Raw genomic sequence first — 17,787 nt, forward strand, 5'->3', positions numbered from 1 at the left:
AGTTCTAGGTCATCAAAGTACAGATGTGAGAAAAACAGAAGCCCTTGACTGAGGGTTTGTATATGTTTATTGTGAGATTTTAAAAATTTAGGATTTCATATAGCTGCAGGTCTTAGAAGATTTAGGTGCAGAATAATTCAGGTGAACACTGACACAGAAAAGCACAGTCTTGTTGGGATAGCAGAAGTTTTAGCTCACGTTGCCTCTCACACCTGGAACATCCTGCTCAAACGGAAGTCTCCCCTCCACCTTGGTTCAACGGGAGAGCAGGCTGGGATGAATTCTATATCACTGCTGTGGTGCAAATCTATGCCAGCTGTCCTCAAGGAAGCGCCTGGCTTCCTGTAGTCACGTCCCTACAGAGTGCTTGGAAAGGGTTACATACAGGTACTTTATCTCTTGCAACACACGTCTCCAAAATTAAAATTAAAATTAAAGCTTTGAGTTGGCATTTTTTAAGGAACTTAAACCTCCAAATAACTGAAGTAGTCCCGCTTGGGCTCACAGCCTGGCCCAGCTCCAGCTAGATGCTTTAAGAATAGATCAAGAAACTGTTTTAAGAATTGGGTGAACCTGCAACTGAAAGTATATAATGAATGAAACACAGAACCTGCATAAAATAGAAATAAGGCAACCTGAGATTCGCTTGTAATGAAGACTTTGGCTGTAATTAAAGAAAGGGGATGGATATGTCAAATTTGTCAAGGGGAAGGAAAGTTTCCAAGTGCAGGACATACTGAAGACTAGGCTCAATGCTTTCAGAAAGAAACCGTGAAAGCAGAAGTAGAGGAGAGAAGACTTGCTGTGAGGTTAAAATTGAATTAATTGAATATTTCCAGGGACACAGTTTTTTTGATACTTCAGCATTTATCCAAAAAGCAAATTCAGAACCAAGACGGATGCAGCAGCATACCTTGGGACTTAACCAAAGTTGTAGGATAGTTCAAATAGGGTCGGTAACCTTGGGGCTGGCCTTCTTCCTTACCACATTAGAGTCACCCAGGGAATTACCATTTCCTTAAATTGCCACTTCCTCATGGGATTCTGGTGAGCTGGAAGCCAACAGCAGGGGCTGGGACTCCAAGGGTAACCCTCCCTCCTCATCCTGAGCCCTCTCTGGCCCTTTGTTGGACAGCTCAGGCTCAAGCCACGTTTTCTGGCCTCATGAACTGTATCTGGAATGAAACCTAGAATCACCACTCATATAAAGCAGGCTGCCTCATGGTCTGATAATGCAGCCCAGGTGTGAAAACTTGACATAGATACATAGCTAAGGTTGAATAAATATTTACAAAATTAATATATTTTAGCAATATTTGGGAAAAAAAATAACCAAGTGAAATGAGGTTGAAGATGTTTAGAAATGCTTTATTTTTTCATTGGTTCACAACTAATTGATCATCTGAATGTTAACACTCACACTATGCCCTGAAGTAAGACACATATTCTGCTGACAGGGAGAAAAGAGGCGAATTTCATTGATTTCGTCTGTTATGCTATTGCAGAAAAGAGCAAACCAGGCCAGTTTTAAATTTAACAAACAGAAACATTACTGGTGCTTATTATACCAACACATTTTTTCATGTTCAGAACTACCCCATGGAGTGAGCATTAATCTCCTTCTCCAAGATGAGGAAGTTGAGGCTCCAAGAGTAGCTGAGATTAAATCACATATTCAGGAAGAGGCGCAGCCAGAACGAGAATCCAGATCTTTCTTAAAAGCACGTGGCTTAAAAATTCGAAGAAAAAAAAAAAAAAGTCTTCCATTACAAGTGTAATACTTGTTTATCAGAGTATTTGGAAGAGTAGTAGGAAGGAAGAAAAATAATTCTTGACTCTGACTCCCAGTGGTGGCAGCACCAACATCGTGGTCCTCTCAGTCTGGTCCTTTTGCTGTGTGTATTTTTTAATCTGAGTGTGAACACATGGCGTATCAAAATGGACTGATCAGTATTTTAAACATTATCATCTGATTTTAAAAGGAAAGTGCACACGGTATAGAAAATGTGGAAAGGACTGAAATCCATAAAGGAAATTCCAGTCACCTGGAATCTCATAAGCCAAAATGACCACAGTTAATATTTTCCTATATTTCCTTAGGTTTCTTATTTTTTAAATCGTTTTCTTTTTTACATAGTAAAGCTCATAATTTACAAGATTTTTAAGTAGAGCTAACAAAGGTCTACATAGGTGATGATGAAGAACTTGGTGACAGAACGTATTTGCCACTCAAATGATTCAGTGAGTTTTCAGGAGAAAATAATCACTTATGCTCCCTGTCTAATCACATGGCCATCAAAAATGTGTAAGCTTGAAAAAGCCGGTGCTAAGTTTCCGCTAAAGCGAACCCTGACATGGATTAACAAAAACCATGGATTTTTGTTCCTGTGTGCATCCATGTGAGTATTAATCATTTACATGATAAGAATACTCCATACATAAAGATTTTAATACCATGTAAAAGCTCTTCCAGGAAGAGACAAGAGCTGTAGTCTGAGGAAAAGGTTTTTAACCAGGGAAAAATATATACCACGGGACTTAAACATTCTGCACACCGAAATTTACATAAAAGAGGCTTAGCTAGAGGATAAGGCATCACTGACAATGGCTCAAGGATGTTCCAAATGGTGTAAGAGACTTGATCTTATCATTGTAAAATTCCAAGGAACTTATCATCAGCACTAAAAACTTCTGTTGTATATCAAGTAATAAACCTTCGTGACAGTTATTAAGGAAAAGCAGCACCGCAAGGTTACACACGTTACTGCAGGCAGACACTGAGAGCAAAAGCGTACTCCAGTCGGAATGTTGGTCACGATCATACAGCTCCCTCTTGATTTAAACACTCATGACACACTGAATGAACTGAAAGAGAGAAAGGTCCACGTTATCCTGCAAACGTCGCAACAGATCGTAGCTTCTTTTTAGGCTGCTGACGTTTTGTTTCTCTAATTTGAATTACGGATCAAGAGATCCCTTTCTAAGATAAGAGTACATGATGGGCGGAAAGGTTGATTTTACAGGGGAAGCCATCCAATGTAAAGCCCAGGGGACTTCTCTTCTTACAGAAAGCAGATCTTACCTGAATGGATAAAGAATTATTGAAATTCTGAATACGTCAAGACTCTAGAAATGGCCATGGTAAGCAGAGTTGATACGCTCAATCACACGGGGCCTCCAGAGGACACAGTATTATCCCACCACTCACAGAGCACCTTTAACAGTTTATTCCCCTAAAATCTGCTTTATTAAAATAAATTCTGGGGGCGCCTGGGTGGCTCAGTGGGTTAGGCCGCTGCCTTCGGCTCAGGTCATGATCTCAGAGTCCTGGGATCGAGCCCCGCATCGGGCTCTCTGCTCTCTAGGGGAGCCTGCTTCCTCCTCTCTCTCTGCCTGCCTCTCTGCCTGCTTGTGATCTCTCTGTCAAATAAATAAATAAAATCTTTAAAAAATAAATAAATAAATAAATTCTGGCACGCAACTCTATGTATGCACAGAAACAGAATACATGACCTTTCCTCAGCAATTCAGAAACCCAGGTTTAGAAGCATCAGTATTTCGCTGTGAAATGTTTGCTTCACTCTAAGGCCCAACAGTCTCAGCTTTTCTATCAATTTTCTTTGTCATTCTTCTGACACCAGGGAGGCACTGTGTGCTGCTACTGCCTGCAGCACTCCCACAAAGCCAAGCTGATTATCCCGTTCAGGTAGAGGGGAACTGCGGATCAAGACATTTAAAATCTCTTATGGGGCCCATGGGAGGCCATAGCCCGAGCACTTTCCACTCCACAGGCAGCCTCTCTGTCTTTGGAAACAGTGACAGATTAGCACCAGAGACAGATGCTAATGCACACTAATGAAAACATACCTTTAAGCAGAAGAAATAAACATATTTACACACAAGCCTTTTTAAATGATCAGAAAGAACTGTGGCAGCTGCCAAACAGAAAGTATGTTCATCCTTGCAGTTTGTAATAGAGAAACCTTTTAAAGCACTCAGTTATCACAATGATTTCGATTCTGAAGGTGTTTTTCTTATAAATCCATGGCTGAGCGAGAAACAAAAAAACTAAACATCTCCCTAGCTTTGTTATGTATATCCAACTGCGGCCATCCAAGATGGCACCTGGCTACATTCACATTGGTTATGTGGCCTTGTCCAATCTCATTTAGTGTGGCTGCTCAGTAAATACATGTTTTAAACTATGACTGAAGTCTCTGTCTTACATCCTCACTGAAGAACATAGATGTGTCAAGTACAGCTTTGAGCTGTTCAACTGACTTCCCAGGGACTGAGATACTTGTTCAATGAAGGCAAAAATAGACACATCTGCATGGTGTTTTCCAAGGACATTTCTGACTGACATCTCCCAATAGCTCGGGGAAGAAGACATTACTACTTGGAGTAGTAACTCAAATAGTCTTGGAGCAACGGGGAAACCTGCCTCTGTGACCCAGCCAGGGAGACCAGGTGGGCTTTGAACCAAGTCTTTCAATGCAAATCAAACAGTGGTCTATAAGTAAGACTAGTAATAAATGAAATTAATAAATTTTGAATGGTAACTCCTGATCATTTAATCCTTCATCACAGCATCCTCAAGATGCTTTTAATAGCTAACTTCAAAAGGGATGCCCAACTGGCATACATCTTATTCATCCACTCAGTTTTGAATTTACAGAGACTTACATCATCATATGGGAAATTCACAACACCTTGCTGAGCAGTATCCCGTCTTCGAAAGCTGTCTGTAAAACATCATAGTAAAATTTATGGTTATTTTTTAACACCTGAAGTCACAACAGGTAATTATTTTGGCACTGGGTTCAAACTGCAGTAACATCTGAGTTGTAAAACTTGTAAAACCAGCCAACATAAACAAAAGCCCACAGCACAGAAGCCAACTATATGAATGTGAATGGATTTAATATACAACAAAGTAATACAACAATACAGAAGTTATCCAATCATCTTTTTCAATGTGGAGCTGGAAGAAAGCACCTTATCCCAAAGTCAGTAAAAGCCATGTGACTTTTATTTAGTTGTAATGAAGACAACAGAATTTCAAACTTTTTAATAAAATAGTGTTTAAGTAGGAAATGGATGGATGGAGTCCCTAATATGGCAAATGGGCTGTAATCAAATATTCCATCAGTCTGAGCTCTGTGCTACTGAAAAGGATTGACTTAAATAAAAACAACAAAAAATCTGTCCTCATGTTCTTGTTAGGATGCAAAAAAATTACAAACCCAGGTATTAATAAGTAAAAGACTGCGGCGCCTGGGTGGCTCAGTGGGTTAAGTATCTGACTCTTGATTTCAGCTCAGGTCTTGATCTTAGGGTCATGAGTTCAAGCCTTGCACTGGGCTAAATGCACAGCATGCAGCCTACTTTAGAAAAAAAAAAAAGAGAGAGAGAATAGGACTAAAGAGAGAAGTGGAACAAGAAAAATATACAAAAGAAAGAGAAGAGGGAATAGAAAAGTAGAGATTACAGATATACCCTCATCTAAGAAGTCCATATAGCTAAAACAGATGACCAATTTAAATAATTTCCAACAGGAGGAATTAGGAGAAAGAGCTACAAATGAGTATTTTCTCTCTTCAAATAGTTTACATTCTAGGGGAAATCACAGAATACTGCTCATATTCTGACCAAAAGTACACAAATTAGGTGGTCACATTTTGGAACATATTTGTGAAATTTAGTTAAGGTTATTTTCAAAGCAACTTACCACGAATCTGAAAGGATTTCTGAAAAGAACCATTATTCTGCTAGATATGTTTAAATAGCAGTGTTTTAAAAAGCCCCTGAAGTTAGGGGGAAAAAAGAGAAGACTGTGGACAACAGAAGTTCAGAAACACTGGAAAATGAACCACAAACGGTGTCTTCCCAGCCCTCGGAGATGACACCACCTCAAGGAACACACCTGTCAGGGCTCGCAGTTTGACACAGCAGGCGATGTAGTCATCGAAGGTGATCTTGCCATTGGTGCTGTAGCGTTTAGCAATGGAATTCACAGCCTGTGGACTCAACCGGAAGCCTGAGGAAGAAAACAGTTAAAGGATAACAAAAAGACCATTAAAAATAATCACAATTCTTTCAGCCTGGGAGTACTCACTTGAACTGTGAATATGCACTAGGAATTATGTATTAGGTGTTTAGTTAGGAATAGACACTGCTTCTAGACAACAGAAACAGCCTTCATGTAAAGTTTTGGAAATGACAAAGGAATGTCATGGGCCAGGTGGCTGGAGCTGGCCGTACCCACCCATCGTGGTGAGAGCCTTCTGCAGCTCCTGCGGGTCCACCGTGCCGCTCCGGTCACTGTCAAAACTGATGAAGTGTTGTCTCCAGCCGTTCAGCACAGCCCAGAGTTCTTTAAACTCATTGAAACCCATTGTGCCTGACATATCTCTCTGAACTGTCATCAAGGATTAGAGCACCTTTAATTTGCAACATTTTCTAACGAATAAATCAAAGATCAAGGATAAGTGAATTTAATGTTCTTCCTGCTAAAAAAGGTTAAAAATGTTGTATGTTCGTCTCAGTGTGATGTAATGAAAAGATACTCTCGTGATATAATGAAAAGGGCCTGTGGAGAAAACCCTGAGGACGTATTTTCACTGTGGGAAGAGAATCTGTGTGATGTGATTATGGGAAAGGAAGGTGGCCACAGGTGAGCCACACATGAAAAGCAGTCTTGTTTCTGGAACTGGGCTGTACTTTCTGGGGTCCCGGGCTATGCTGCTGGGGTCTGGGGGGGGTCTTGGCCCTAACATTCCCTTTTGGTACAGTCTTTTCAGACCCAGGGTTTTCACTTCTGGAAAGATGAGATGGGACGGAAGGCAGTGCAGGGTCAGCGCCAGCTAAACCGAGTCTGATAGCTGTGATGTGAAAAATTCCACTGCCTGAAGGTCAGGTGTGAATCATACAGAGCAAACGATGACAGAGCAAAAAAGCTTCCCTGACCACCTCGATTTCTATACTTGGTCTCTCCTGAGGCTACACTGAATTCTTGAATAACCAACATTCTGTTTACTAAGCTGCTTTCCTTTTTCACACCAAATTACATCTTACAAGCTAATGATTTCAGAAAACGTTTTTGTGGTCATTTGTCATCTTATGTTTACTGGGTATTAATTCTTGGATGAATTCTTTTAGGAAGAAATTTTTTTTTTTGGGGTGGGGGGCTGGGTTAGGAAAAATCCCTCCAGACAGCAATCAAGGTAAAGGATACATCCAGCATTGAAACCATAAGCCGACAAGTCTCCAGGTTAAAAGCTGTTAAATCAAGAAAAGTACAAACATATTAATACGGTTTCAAAAATTCACATTACATTGCATACATTCAAATTAATTAGGGAAGTGACTATTTATATTATATTTTTTTATACTATATTCTATTTTATATGCTACTCAATTTATGTGGAACTAAATTACATGGAGCTTTGAAGCAGATTTTTTCCAGATATAGGGGATTCCTTGTAGAACCCAAATTTGATTTTTTTTTAAGGTTTTATTAGAGAGAGAGAGAGAGAGAGAGAAGACACAGGCAGGAAGGAGGGGCAAAAGGAGAGGGAGAAATAGGCTCCCAGTAGAGCAGAGGGCAGATGCTTAACCGATTGAGCCACCCAGGTGTCCCCCAAATTTGATTTTAACAACTTTAATAGAAATATTCTAGGGGCGCCTGGGTGGCTCAGTGGGTTAAGCCTCTTCCTTCGGCTTGGGTCATGGTCTCAGGGTCCTGGGATCGAGCCCTGCATCGGGCTCTCTGCTCAGCGGGGATCCTGCTTCCTCCTCTCTCTCTCTGCCTGCTTCTCTGCCTACTTGTGATCTCTGTCTGTCAAATAAATAAATAAAATCTTAAAAAAAAAAAAAAAGAAAAAAAAAGAAAAAAGCCAGATGAACAGATGAACTAAAAATGGCAACACACCGTTAACCGTTGAAGCTGGGTGGCAGGTGCATAGTTCACTGCATCATTATCTCTGTTCTTGGATATGCTTAACATTTTCTATAACAGAGTCTTTTTAAAGTTTTATATACCTTCTCACCTTTGAAACTGAAATATACTGAGATCAATTCACCATGGTGAGAGGGAAGACAGGGCTACTCCGTTCCTGCTCCTAACAGACTATAAATAGCTGGTTTTGCTAGTTCTATTTCATTAGTTCATTTACCTTTCTTTCCCCTTTACTATCATGCACTGAATGGTAACCTTCTGCCTCGAAGAGCTTCTGACCTGTTTTTACACACAGTAAGTTTATATATGAAACCAGATAAATATGCTTGCCAGAACGGTGTTCAATAAGAGCACTCTCTTGGGGCGCCTGGGTGGCTCAGTTGGTTAGGCAGCTGCCTTCGGCACAGGTCATGATTCCAGGGTCCTGGGATCGAGCCCCGTGTCGGGCTCCCTGCTTAGCGGAGAGCCTGCTTCTCTCTCTCCCTCTGCCTGCCGCTCTGCTTACTTGTGCTATCTCTCTGTCAAATAAATAAATAAAATCTTTAAAAAAAAAAAAAAATAAGAGCACTCTCTTGAGTTAAGATACAATGACCAATTCAGGGACGGCCACTGTTCAGAAGCCTTCTGAGTTTATGTACAACTTGAGCATATTCTGAGCGAATTTCTATAGCTCACTTAGAAAACAAAAATAGAAAATACACTTATTGGTTAATGGGCCTACTGATGATCTACCTAAGCATTAGCAAATTACACATAAAGAATTCCTTGCATCTTACATTGTGTTCATGGGAACCAATGACTGGAGAAATACACAGGTACAGAGAAGTTGTCAGGCTATAGAAGGCAGAAGTGACAAGGGTCAGTGGGCCAAGCTGGCATAAATTCTGCAAGTGTGAAAAGGCACACAGAACAATTTTACAGCTCTTATTATCTTCATTTTTATCTCCAACCAAACTGAATTTAAAACACATCTGAGGGGCGCCTGGGTGGCTCAGTGGGTTAAAGCCTCTGCCTTCGGCTCAGGTCATGATCCCAGGGTCCTGGGATCGAGCCCCACATCGGGCTCTCTGCTCAGCGGGGAGCCTGCTTCCTCCTCTCTCTCTGCCTGTCTCTCTACCTACTTGTGATCTCTATCTGTCAAATGAATAAAAAAAAAAAAAAAAAAACTTTATAAAACACATCTGAGCTCTTAGTACTGTAATGTCTTCAAATAGCACAAACTATAGGTTTTCCACTCTCTTTTTTTTTTTTATTTGACATAGAGAGACAGTGAGAAGGGCACACAAGCAGGGGGAAGGGGAGTGGGAGAAGGATAAGTAGGCTTCCCGATAACAGGGAGCCACATGTGGGGCTCGATCCCAGGACCCCAGGATCATGACCTGAGTCTGAGGCAGACACTTAATGACTGAGCCACCCAGGCTCCCAGGTTTTCCACTTTTAACAGATTCCTGTGTCTGGCATATCCTGGAATCTGAAATAAAAGGTGGGGAACTATTTCTCTTTTGGCCTTTCAGAACTCCATCTAATCCACAGATACAGTCCTCTGAAGTGACAGGAGGCAACACTTTTCCACACTTTTGGGAAAGAGTTGGTTGGTTCTTCATTCTGACTTCTAAGTTGTGTGGAGGTATGAAGCCTCTTCAATCTAGACCAATGGTTCTTAGCCCTGGGTACTTATCAGAATCACCCAGAGGCTTTCAAAGATCCTGATACGGGGGCTGCACCTCAAACAATTTTTTTTCCAGGATTACTGAGATATAATTGACAAATAATATTGTGTAAGTTTAAGGTATACAATGTAAAGATTTGATATATGTATTACTGCAAAATGGTAACTACAATGAGGTTAGTTAACACATCTATCACCTCACATAGTTAACTTTTTCATGTGTGTGATGAGAACTTTTAAGATTGACTCTCTTAGCCATTTTAAAGTATACAATACAGTATTATGTACAGTCATAACCACAGAACCACAGAATTAAATCAAAATACCTGAGCATGGAACCTAGGCAATTTTTTTTTTTTAAAGCTTCTTAATGGTTCCAGTGAGCAGCCAAGGCTGAGACCACCATCCTTCTGAGTGAAAGTCCTGAACCAGCTGTGTTAGTATCATCTAGGAGCTTTTAGAACAGCATAATCTCAGCCCTTAACCTACACCAACAAAATCAGAATCTGCAGTTTAACATGCTCCTCAGGTGATTTATAGTCACATAAAAACAGCTGGTCAGGGCACCTGGGCGGCTCAGTCATTAAGTGTCTGCCTTCTGCTCAGGTCATGGTCCCAGGGTCCTGGGATCGAGCCCCGCATCGGGCTCCCTGCTCAGCAGGAAGCCTGCTTCTCCCTCTCCCACTCCCCCTGCTTGTGTTCCCTCTTTTGCTGTGTCTCTCTCTGTCAAATAAATAAATAAAATCTAACCGCCCCTCCAAAAAAATAGCTGGTCAACCTGGACGACCATCATCTGGAAGCCTGTTAGAGATGCATATTCTCAGGTCTCCCCTCAGACCTTCTGAATGAAGAAATGTAGGACAGGACTCAGCTACCCAGTGATGCTGACACCGCTTTAGTTTAAGAACCAGTGCTCTAGAGGGCCTGATAACCACTAAGTAGACCCAACTGTTTGACTTTAAATTAAGGATTTTGAGGGGCTGTGAAGCAAACACCTTCCCTGTGTCCCAGGGCTATGAATGGCACCGTTGGACAGTGACGTCAGGAAGCCCAGCTATCTGGTCGTCATTTGTGAGAAGGACTTAAAAGAGAAGGAATGAGATGCACAGTAAATAAAAGTGAATGAACAGAAAATTCACCATTCCACATAGTTCTAATGAACTAGAACAGCAATGTCTAGTAAGTTTGGGTAGGGAAAACTCTTGCTCAATTTTAGCTGAAAATTTTCACCCCAGAAATTGCTTTTATTAATGCTAATTCTATTTCAAATAATTTCAAAAGAATCTTTGTTGTAGGGGCACCTGGGTGGCTTAGTGGGTTAAGCCACTGCCTTCGGCTCAGGTCATGATCTCAGGGTTCTGGGATCGAGCCCCACATCGGGCTCTCTGCTCAGCGGGGAGCCTGCTTCCCCCCCTCCCCGGGCCCCGCCTATTTGTGATTTCTCTGTCAAATAAGTAAATAAAATCTTTAAAAAAAAAAAAAAAAAGGATCTTTGCTGTAATTTTACTTTTACTCTCTCCCTTCTGTTCAATCTGCTAGAATGCCTCATACATCTTTTCTTCTGGTAGAAATCCACAATGTAATGGACCCAGCAGGAAAACCCTACCTTTAGTTCTTTCTCTCAACCTTACCACAGAGCAGCAACTACACTCAAGGGAAAAAAAGAAGCTGAATCATTGTCTTACAGTCTACAGCAATTTCTCTTATCAACCCTACCTCTGGGTGTGACTGCTTCCTTTTAGCCTGTGGAAGCTGCCTGTAGGTACTAATATCCGTCTGCCCCTCACCTCACCTGCATCTGTGCTTTTCGGTTTAGAAGCTGGGTTTAAAAAACAATGGCTGTGTACCTTTTGCATCATAAACTCACAAGCAGGATGGTTCAGTGGTTCCTTACAGCCTCCACAACTAGATGACAGTAAGCAAATAAAGTTAATCACATGGTTCTGATGCCTCAGGAAATGTCTTCCCTAGAACGCCATGATCCAAGACCATCACTAACCATGATTTCCTCATAGGAAATGTTTAAAATGACTATTCTCCAAGGCTATACAACCCATTTGTTAGTAAGATTTTAAAACCTGCCACACCTCTTCTACCAAAAGCATACAGAAGAATAGTTTGATGTTGGGACATAGCTCACTCTCATAAACCCTGTAATTAAACCAGGATTCTTTGTTCACTAGCCCCGACTGCTTGAGGTGGTTAACAATGAACAATATAAATGTATTTCCTACAACAGGGAAAAAAAAAATCCCCTACCTAGAAAGTGCTTCTTTTCTAAAGGACCTGATTAAATGAGAAATGCAAAAAGTTCCTCTTTCATATTAATTTCTCCAACTAGAAAATATTAATAGGACACTGAGGTCACATAAAAGAAAGGATGATTGAAATAGAAATGCAAATATTATTTAAAAAAAGAGCCCTCCAATAAATATGCCATGTTGAACAGTTTAAAAATGCCACTGTAAACCTTCTGGTGTCACTTCTAGTTTGAGTATTTTAATCCACAGTTTACCGACAGCGAAGGCTTCACTTCGATGTTCTGTCTCAATTAACCGCTGGCAAAGTTGGCAAGTCACTATTCTCTACCTTGCGTGTTTGTCATGGTCAAGATTTGATTTGAAATGAAGAAGCATGTGGTAGTGTGGGGGACGATGAGAGAGCCCTGTCTGGATGCAGCACCTCTGCAACTCAAGACAAAGAGCTCTTTCAAAAGGCAGGAGGGTGGTGTAAGCACGGAATTACAAGGCAGCCGATCCAGGTTCTGAGGAACTGAGGAGAAGGAGAAGGAAGACTAGTGCAAAGAGTTTAGAAATTAGGAAGGGCACTTCCGACTTAGCCTGCACAGGTTCTCTGAAGTGAAAAAAGAGATGAAGAAAGACCCAGGGGGGGCGGGGTATCACGACAAGCATTCACATGGCCAGCAGCTGACTCAGAGAGCAGGAGTGCAAACTGGCTCCCTGAGGACCAGGGGTGGGAGAGGGGGACAGGACCAGCCACTCAGAACTAGACCTGGGGCAGGTCACTCAGGGACCAGCTGCATAGGACCAGCCACCCCAAACCCTAAGTGCCATGAGGCTCAGGACAGAGTCAACTTTGGGGAAACAGCCGTAAATGTGAGCTCCTGTCATTGATGACACTGGACCTGGCGGATTTCATTTCAGCACCTTACCTCGTCATCTTCGAAGGAGGCCATGGAGACTGTCTCATGGCTTCCAAGGGTTCCCAATCCAAGAGACCCACTAACTGCCAGGCAGGTAGTATAGTATGACTTATTAACAACTGTGTTCAAATCAACATATTTTTTTTAAGATTTTATTTATTTGACAGACAGAAATGACAAGTAGGCAAAGAGGCAGGCAGAGAGAGGAGGAAGCAGGCTCCCTGCTGAGCAGAGAGCCCGATGCCCTGAGCTGAAGGCAGAAGCTTTAACCCACTGAGCCACCCAGGCACCCCCAAATCAACATATTTGATAATAAACAGTTGAAATTAGCTTTGGCAATTCTAATTTTTGCTAGATCAGAAAAGCCCAGTGTCATTGAAGGCTATCATCATTAAGTAACAGTTAAAATATGAAACACAAGAGTACTTCTAGAGAAACTCTGGGGCTGTCAACTCACGTTTGTATCCTCCAGCAATGCCTGACTGGGTCAGGCATCTCTGCAATTCATCAGCATCTATTTGCCCATCCTTTTGGGGGGAAAAAAGTTGGAAGAGAAATTATAATAGTGATTTGTACCTTCTAGTGCTCCACTTTCAGTATATTATTTCAACAATAATGACCAAGAAATGAGCATTTTCATGCATGAGACTTTTTTTTTTAAAGGCATACCTTCCAAAAATAGGCATTCCTTTCCTGATTCTACTTTCAAAATTAATTTAATGATGAAAGAAAGACAAAATTGTTAAGTCCTCTCCCACAAATGCACAATTAGGGCCTTAAACAAAAAATATATTTCTTGATGCAGAAGTAAAGTCGGCATTCAATTTCAGACTCTATTTTAAATAATTATTACATAAGAATTCACAAAGTCAGGAAGCCGTTTACACCTATATTTTAGTAATACCAGTATCTTTTCATCATTTCCTCTAAATTCCTCAATTAGATCTGGCATTATATTTTCAAGTACAAGGTTCCTCTTTTTAATAAAACACTGAGGTGAATTCAGCTTCTTCCATTGATACATAATTTTTTTTTTTTTTAAATGGGGGCAGTGGAAGGACTGAGCAGGGTACACAGCTGATATTCAAACAAAACGCTTGGATGAAACAGAGAGGCCTTCGTGATCCCCTTGGCTTATGATGTGGAGAATGGTTTTCCAGAACCACAATTAAATGTGGAAGACATTGGTTCCCAGGGCTTATTGATTGTCTGACCAAGTTCAGAACCAGATAATGTTATATTTAGAGATTTAAAAATAAAATACCCAAATCCTTAAGTCCTCCTGTATAGTAAATTCTAAGTGAGGAGCAGGATCAATAATTTTAAAGACAATGGATATGCTGATGTAGGCCAGGGCCGCTGCAAGCTAAGCAGGTGGGGTCACTTACAGGGCGGGAGGCAAGGCAATCTAAGAACTCAAGTCTTGAGCTTTGCCCTGTCTTGTGGTTTCAAAGATACAGATCATTAACAGATGAAGCAGATACTTAAAGGGAATTTAGACTCAACTTTCCACTCAATTTCTTGAACTATATTTCTTAGAATGCTATTCTGAAAAGTGGTCTTGGGTTTTTATCCCAGAATACTGGATATTATCTTCATATGGAGATTGTGTTATTTCTTTCTTTTCATCAACACAAAGCTAAGTGGTATTCCTAAGGGCCAACATCCCTTCTGGGTAGTTCTGGGTTATACCAGCAGTGTATTTACCATACACAGTGGCCTGGGGAGCTAGGGAAGCATCCTCCCTCAATGTACACCACCATCTGTCCTACACCTCAAGGTAGAGAACTGAAAGGTCTCCAGTAGGGAGCCAACCTTCATTCTCTCTCGGTCCCCAGACCACCACACCTTATAAGGTCATAGAAGAGCTGACCTAAAACAGCATCAGCATCAAAGAGAAACTAAACTGTTCACAAGATTAACTTCCTGTTACTAAAGGAGTAGTAACTTTCCTATTTTGAAGCTGGTAAGTTTGTAACGTTAAGTACCTATTTCCTAAGGGTAACTGATAACAGTCAAATTCAACCTAAAGAAAGTGTCCTTTAGAATCTGACCACGTAATTACTGGTACGTGTCTTTAAGGTATACAAACAAGGGTTTAGTGTTCACCAGATCTGGAATTTCTTCTCTGGAAACCACCTCAGACTCCGACAATTCAGAGTTCTAAAAACATCTTTCTGCTCTATGTATCTTCACGGTACACTTACAGCCCCCTATTCCTATTCAATCGGACCCTAATTCAATCACAAATTTATCTGTCAAGTGAACTAACATAAATACAGGTAACAGTCCTAATTTGTTCTGAATAGTCAGAGATAAGTAACCAACTATACATTTCCTTCTCGCTTTTTTCTTTTACAGAAGCAAAGGGATTCTCTTCCAGAGGAAAAGTTCTTTTTTCCACCCCACTCTAACAATGCCTAATACAAACGTAGACTCTGACAATTCTTTAATATTAAGGAGAAAAGCTAACCTGTCCAGCTACAGCGGCAAAGTAACCATAGAGCGGATCCTGAGTCTGTCCGGGAAACGTAGGTCCTCCGGGAGCTCCTCCATACTGTAAAACGACAAACACAAAACCATCATTCCCGCTGAATCCAGTTTTATTCTCTCACCAATGAATGCTTTTGTGGAAAGCCTGGCAACTGCCCGCCCTTCACACGGATGGATCACCTCCTCACCACCCGGCACGCTTTAACTGCAATTATTCTCACCCCAGCAGAATTTAAAAACTGGCAGCTTGGACCCAAATGAGTTGTCCTGGAAGTGACACCTGCAGAAGTGAAGCAACTTTAAAAATCCCTATTAGCCTGCAGGTTACTGATTAAATGTAACCCAGGCAAGCAACTTAAGAGCAGGACTCAGAACTGTTCTTTCCTAGCACTTATGGTATTTTTCAAAACGTTCTGAGACAGGTGTAGCCCAGGCCAGCTTAGGTGTCTCGGTTGGACTATCTCGCGGCGAGCACCTGGGCGGGGAGACGCGGCGAAGGAACATTCCGTCTCGGAAACAGTTCCCACGACGACGCGCATCCCAGGCGCCGCGCGAGGTGGTCTTCCCCCCGGAGGGCTTCTCCCCACCTCCACGCCCACCCCCGCCTCCCCGCGGTCTTTCCCCGACGTTTTCTTCTTTGCTTTTAAAGAAGGGAGGTGGATGCCCGGACCATGCGACATTAAAATGGCTGTTGCTCTCAGGGGAAACCGGGAGTGAGAGGAAGCCAATACCCAATTCGCACAATTTCACGCCGCGCATCCCAGGCACAGGGTGGGCTTCTTGGGTCAAAATCCACCCGCGTCTTGAACCCAAGCAGCCACCCGCAGGGTAAAGGGTCGGGGAGGAGGAGGGAGCCCGAGGATGAAGCGGAAGGGCAGGGGCCTGGGGCGAGGCAGCGGGCAGGGAAAAGCCGGGGGCGGGAGGCGCCCGGGGAGTCGCCTCGGAGAAGCGGCCCAGTGTGGCCTCTCGGCGTCTACGGTGTAACAGGGTCGTGCCCGGGTCGCGAGCCCGCGCGGGCTGCACTTACCCCGCCTGGGTAGTACCCGCCGCCGGCGCCAGGGTGCCCCGGGTACGCCATGGTGCAGACTGCGCCGCCGCCGCCGCTGCCGCCGCCCTCGCCCTTGCCCTCCCGCCGGGGCCGCCCCGGAGCGCACCACGCGGGCGGCGGGGGACGCGCGCCCGAGCCGCCCCCCGCACCGCGCTGCGCTCGGGCTTCGGCCCCCTGCGAGCGCACGGCGTGCCTCTGCGCCTTCGGGTCTCAGGTGGTGCGCAAGCGCCGCTCCCCAAGCGCCTGAGACCTGCGACGCCGTGCTCACCGGTGCCTCTCCTCCCCGCGGCGCGAATGGCACATTCCAACACCCGTACGGTGCCCCAGGGATTCTTTATTTCTTCCTACCCCGGCTCTATTCTGATACTTTGAAACGTTTTAAACAACTTTATTAGTCGGGGCTGCCGGGCTCTAAGCCGGGTACGGTTTTGTGAGGAATGGGCTGAATGCAGTGGGGCCGCTCTTAGATGCCTGTGAGGGAAGGAGGCGTTGAAAAATCAAAATATGAAAACGCCCTTGGAAAACAGGAATAAACTTCAGGAACTGCGTGCGAAAGAGCGTTTGGCTTGCGGTTGCACATTTCACTGAACGGCACCCGGAGTGTTTCGTTGCTAGGGGACACGGTCAGGTCCTGGTTGAGCTGGGCGTGAGGTGGCTTGGGGAGGACAGAGGGCAGTTACTGGCAGGGCAACCCCGCCCAGGTTCTTAGAAAATGAGTTATCTGAATTAGCTCGATGATTCAGGCAAAACACTGGATCGGTCAAAAATTACTCAGCTCCTTTTTTTTTTCTTTCTTTCTTTTTTTTTTTTTTTTTTTTTTAAGATTTTATATCTTTATTTGACGGAGGGAGATCACAAGTAGGCAGAGAGGCAGGCAGAGAGAGGGGAAAGCAGACTCCCCGCCAAGCAGAGCGCCCGATATGGGGGCTCGATTCTAGGACCCTGAGATCATGACCTGCGCCTAAGGCAGAGGCTTAACCCACTGAGCCACCCAGGCGCCCCTCAGCTACTTTTTATACCTGAAAAGTTTAGAATTAAGAGTGTGCTGGTCAGTATTTATTCAGGAAGCTGGGAGGTTAGAACTATTCCCTTAGGTAGATTCAGAAAATGGTTCTCGTCATTTTTCTCACCTGGTTGAAACGTCCGATGAGAGCAATTGAGGTGTGAGATTTTCCTTTGGTTTTATTTCGTGTCATTTCAGTCATAAAGGATTTTTTTTTTTCTGAATTTTATCGTTTTAAGAAATTCACTGAGGAGTAGCATTCACAGTACTCGCTCTGGCGGTTGCGCAGAAAAATTGAGAGTCACCAACATTTAACAAATATTGGAGCACCTGCAGAGTAGGGTGATGTGCTTGTTTGCCATGGGGAACAGGGTTCCTCCATTCTGAGTTCCTGGGCTGTGTTCCCCCTAAGGTCTTGTTTTTCTCTTAGGCTCTAACTGCTTTCCAAGTC

At 43.0% G+C, this 17,787-nt stretch overlaps 1 protein-coding gene across 1 annotated transcript; it reads right to left on the bottom strand.

Moving 5' to 3' along the window:
* Nucleotides 1-1,347: 1,347 nt before the first annotated feature.
* LOC111147422 (sorcin) lies at nt 1,348-16,392 on the bottom strand. Its single transcript, XM_022503429.1, has 8 exons — nt 16,313-16,392; nt 15,266-15,349; nt 13,250-13,319; nt 7,238-7,281; nt 6,269-6,416; nt 5,927-6,040; nt 4,687-4,745; nt 1,348-2,865 (listed from the first exon to the last, which is right to left on the bottom strand). Exons 1-8 carry the CDS (start codon nt 16,361-16,363, stop codon nt 2,839-2,841), a joined length of 597 nt encoding a protein of 198 aa, XP_022359137.1. The 5' UTR covers nt 16,364-16,392; the 3' UTR covers nt 1,348-2,838.
* Nucleotides 16,393-17,787: the final 1,395 nt, after the last annotated feature.

Source organism: Enhydra lutris, unplaced genomic scaffold, assembly GCF_002288905.1.
Source record: "Enhydra lutris kenyoni isolate GAN:26980312 unplaced genomic scaffold, ASM228890v2 scaffoldscaffold16, whole genome shotgun sequence".
Taxonomy (NCBI): Eukaryota; Metazoa; Chordata; class Mammalia; order Carnivora; family Mustelidae; genus Enhydra; species Enhydra lutris.

What these genes read in the sequence shown, in the direction of transcription:
- LOC111147422 (XM_022503429.1), bottom strand. Translation starts at nt 16,363, where the DNA reads ATGGCGTACCCGGGGCACCCTGGCGCCGGCGGCGGGTACTACCCAGGC. An exon ending in GCGGGTACTACCCAGGCGGG is followed by an intron (nt 15,350 to 16,312) that starts GTAAGTGCAGCC and finishes GTCGTTTTACAG; the next exon opens with TATGGAGGAGCTCCCGGAGG. An exon ending in TGAATTTCCCATATGATGAT is followed by an intron (nt 2,866 to 4,686) that starts GTAAGTCTCTGT and finishes TCTCTCTTTCAG; the next exon opens with TTCATTCAGTGTGTCATGAG.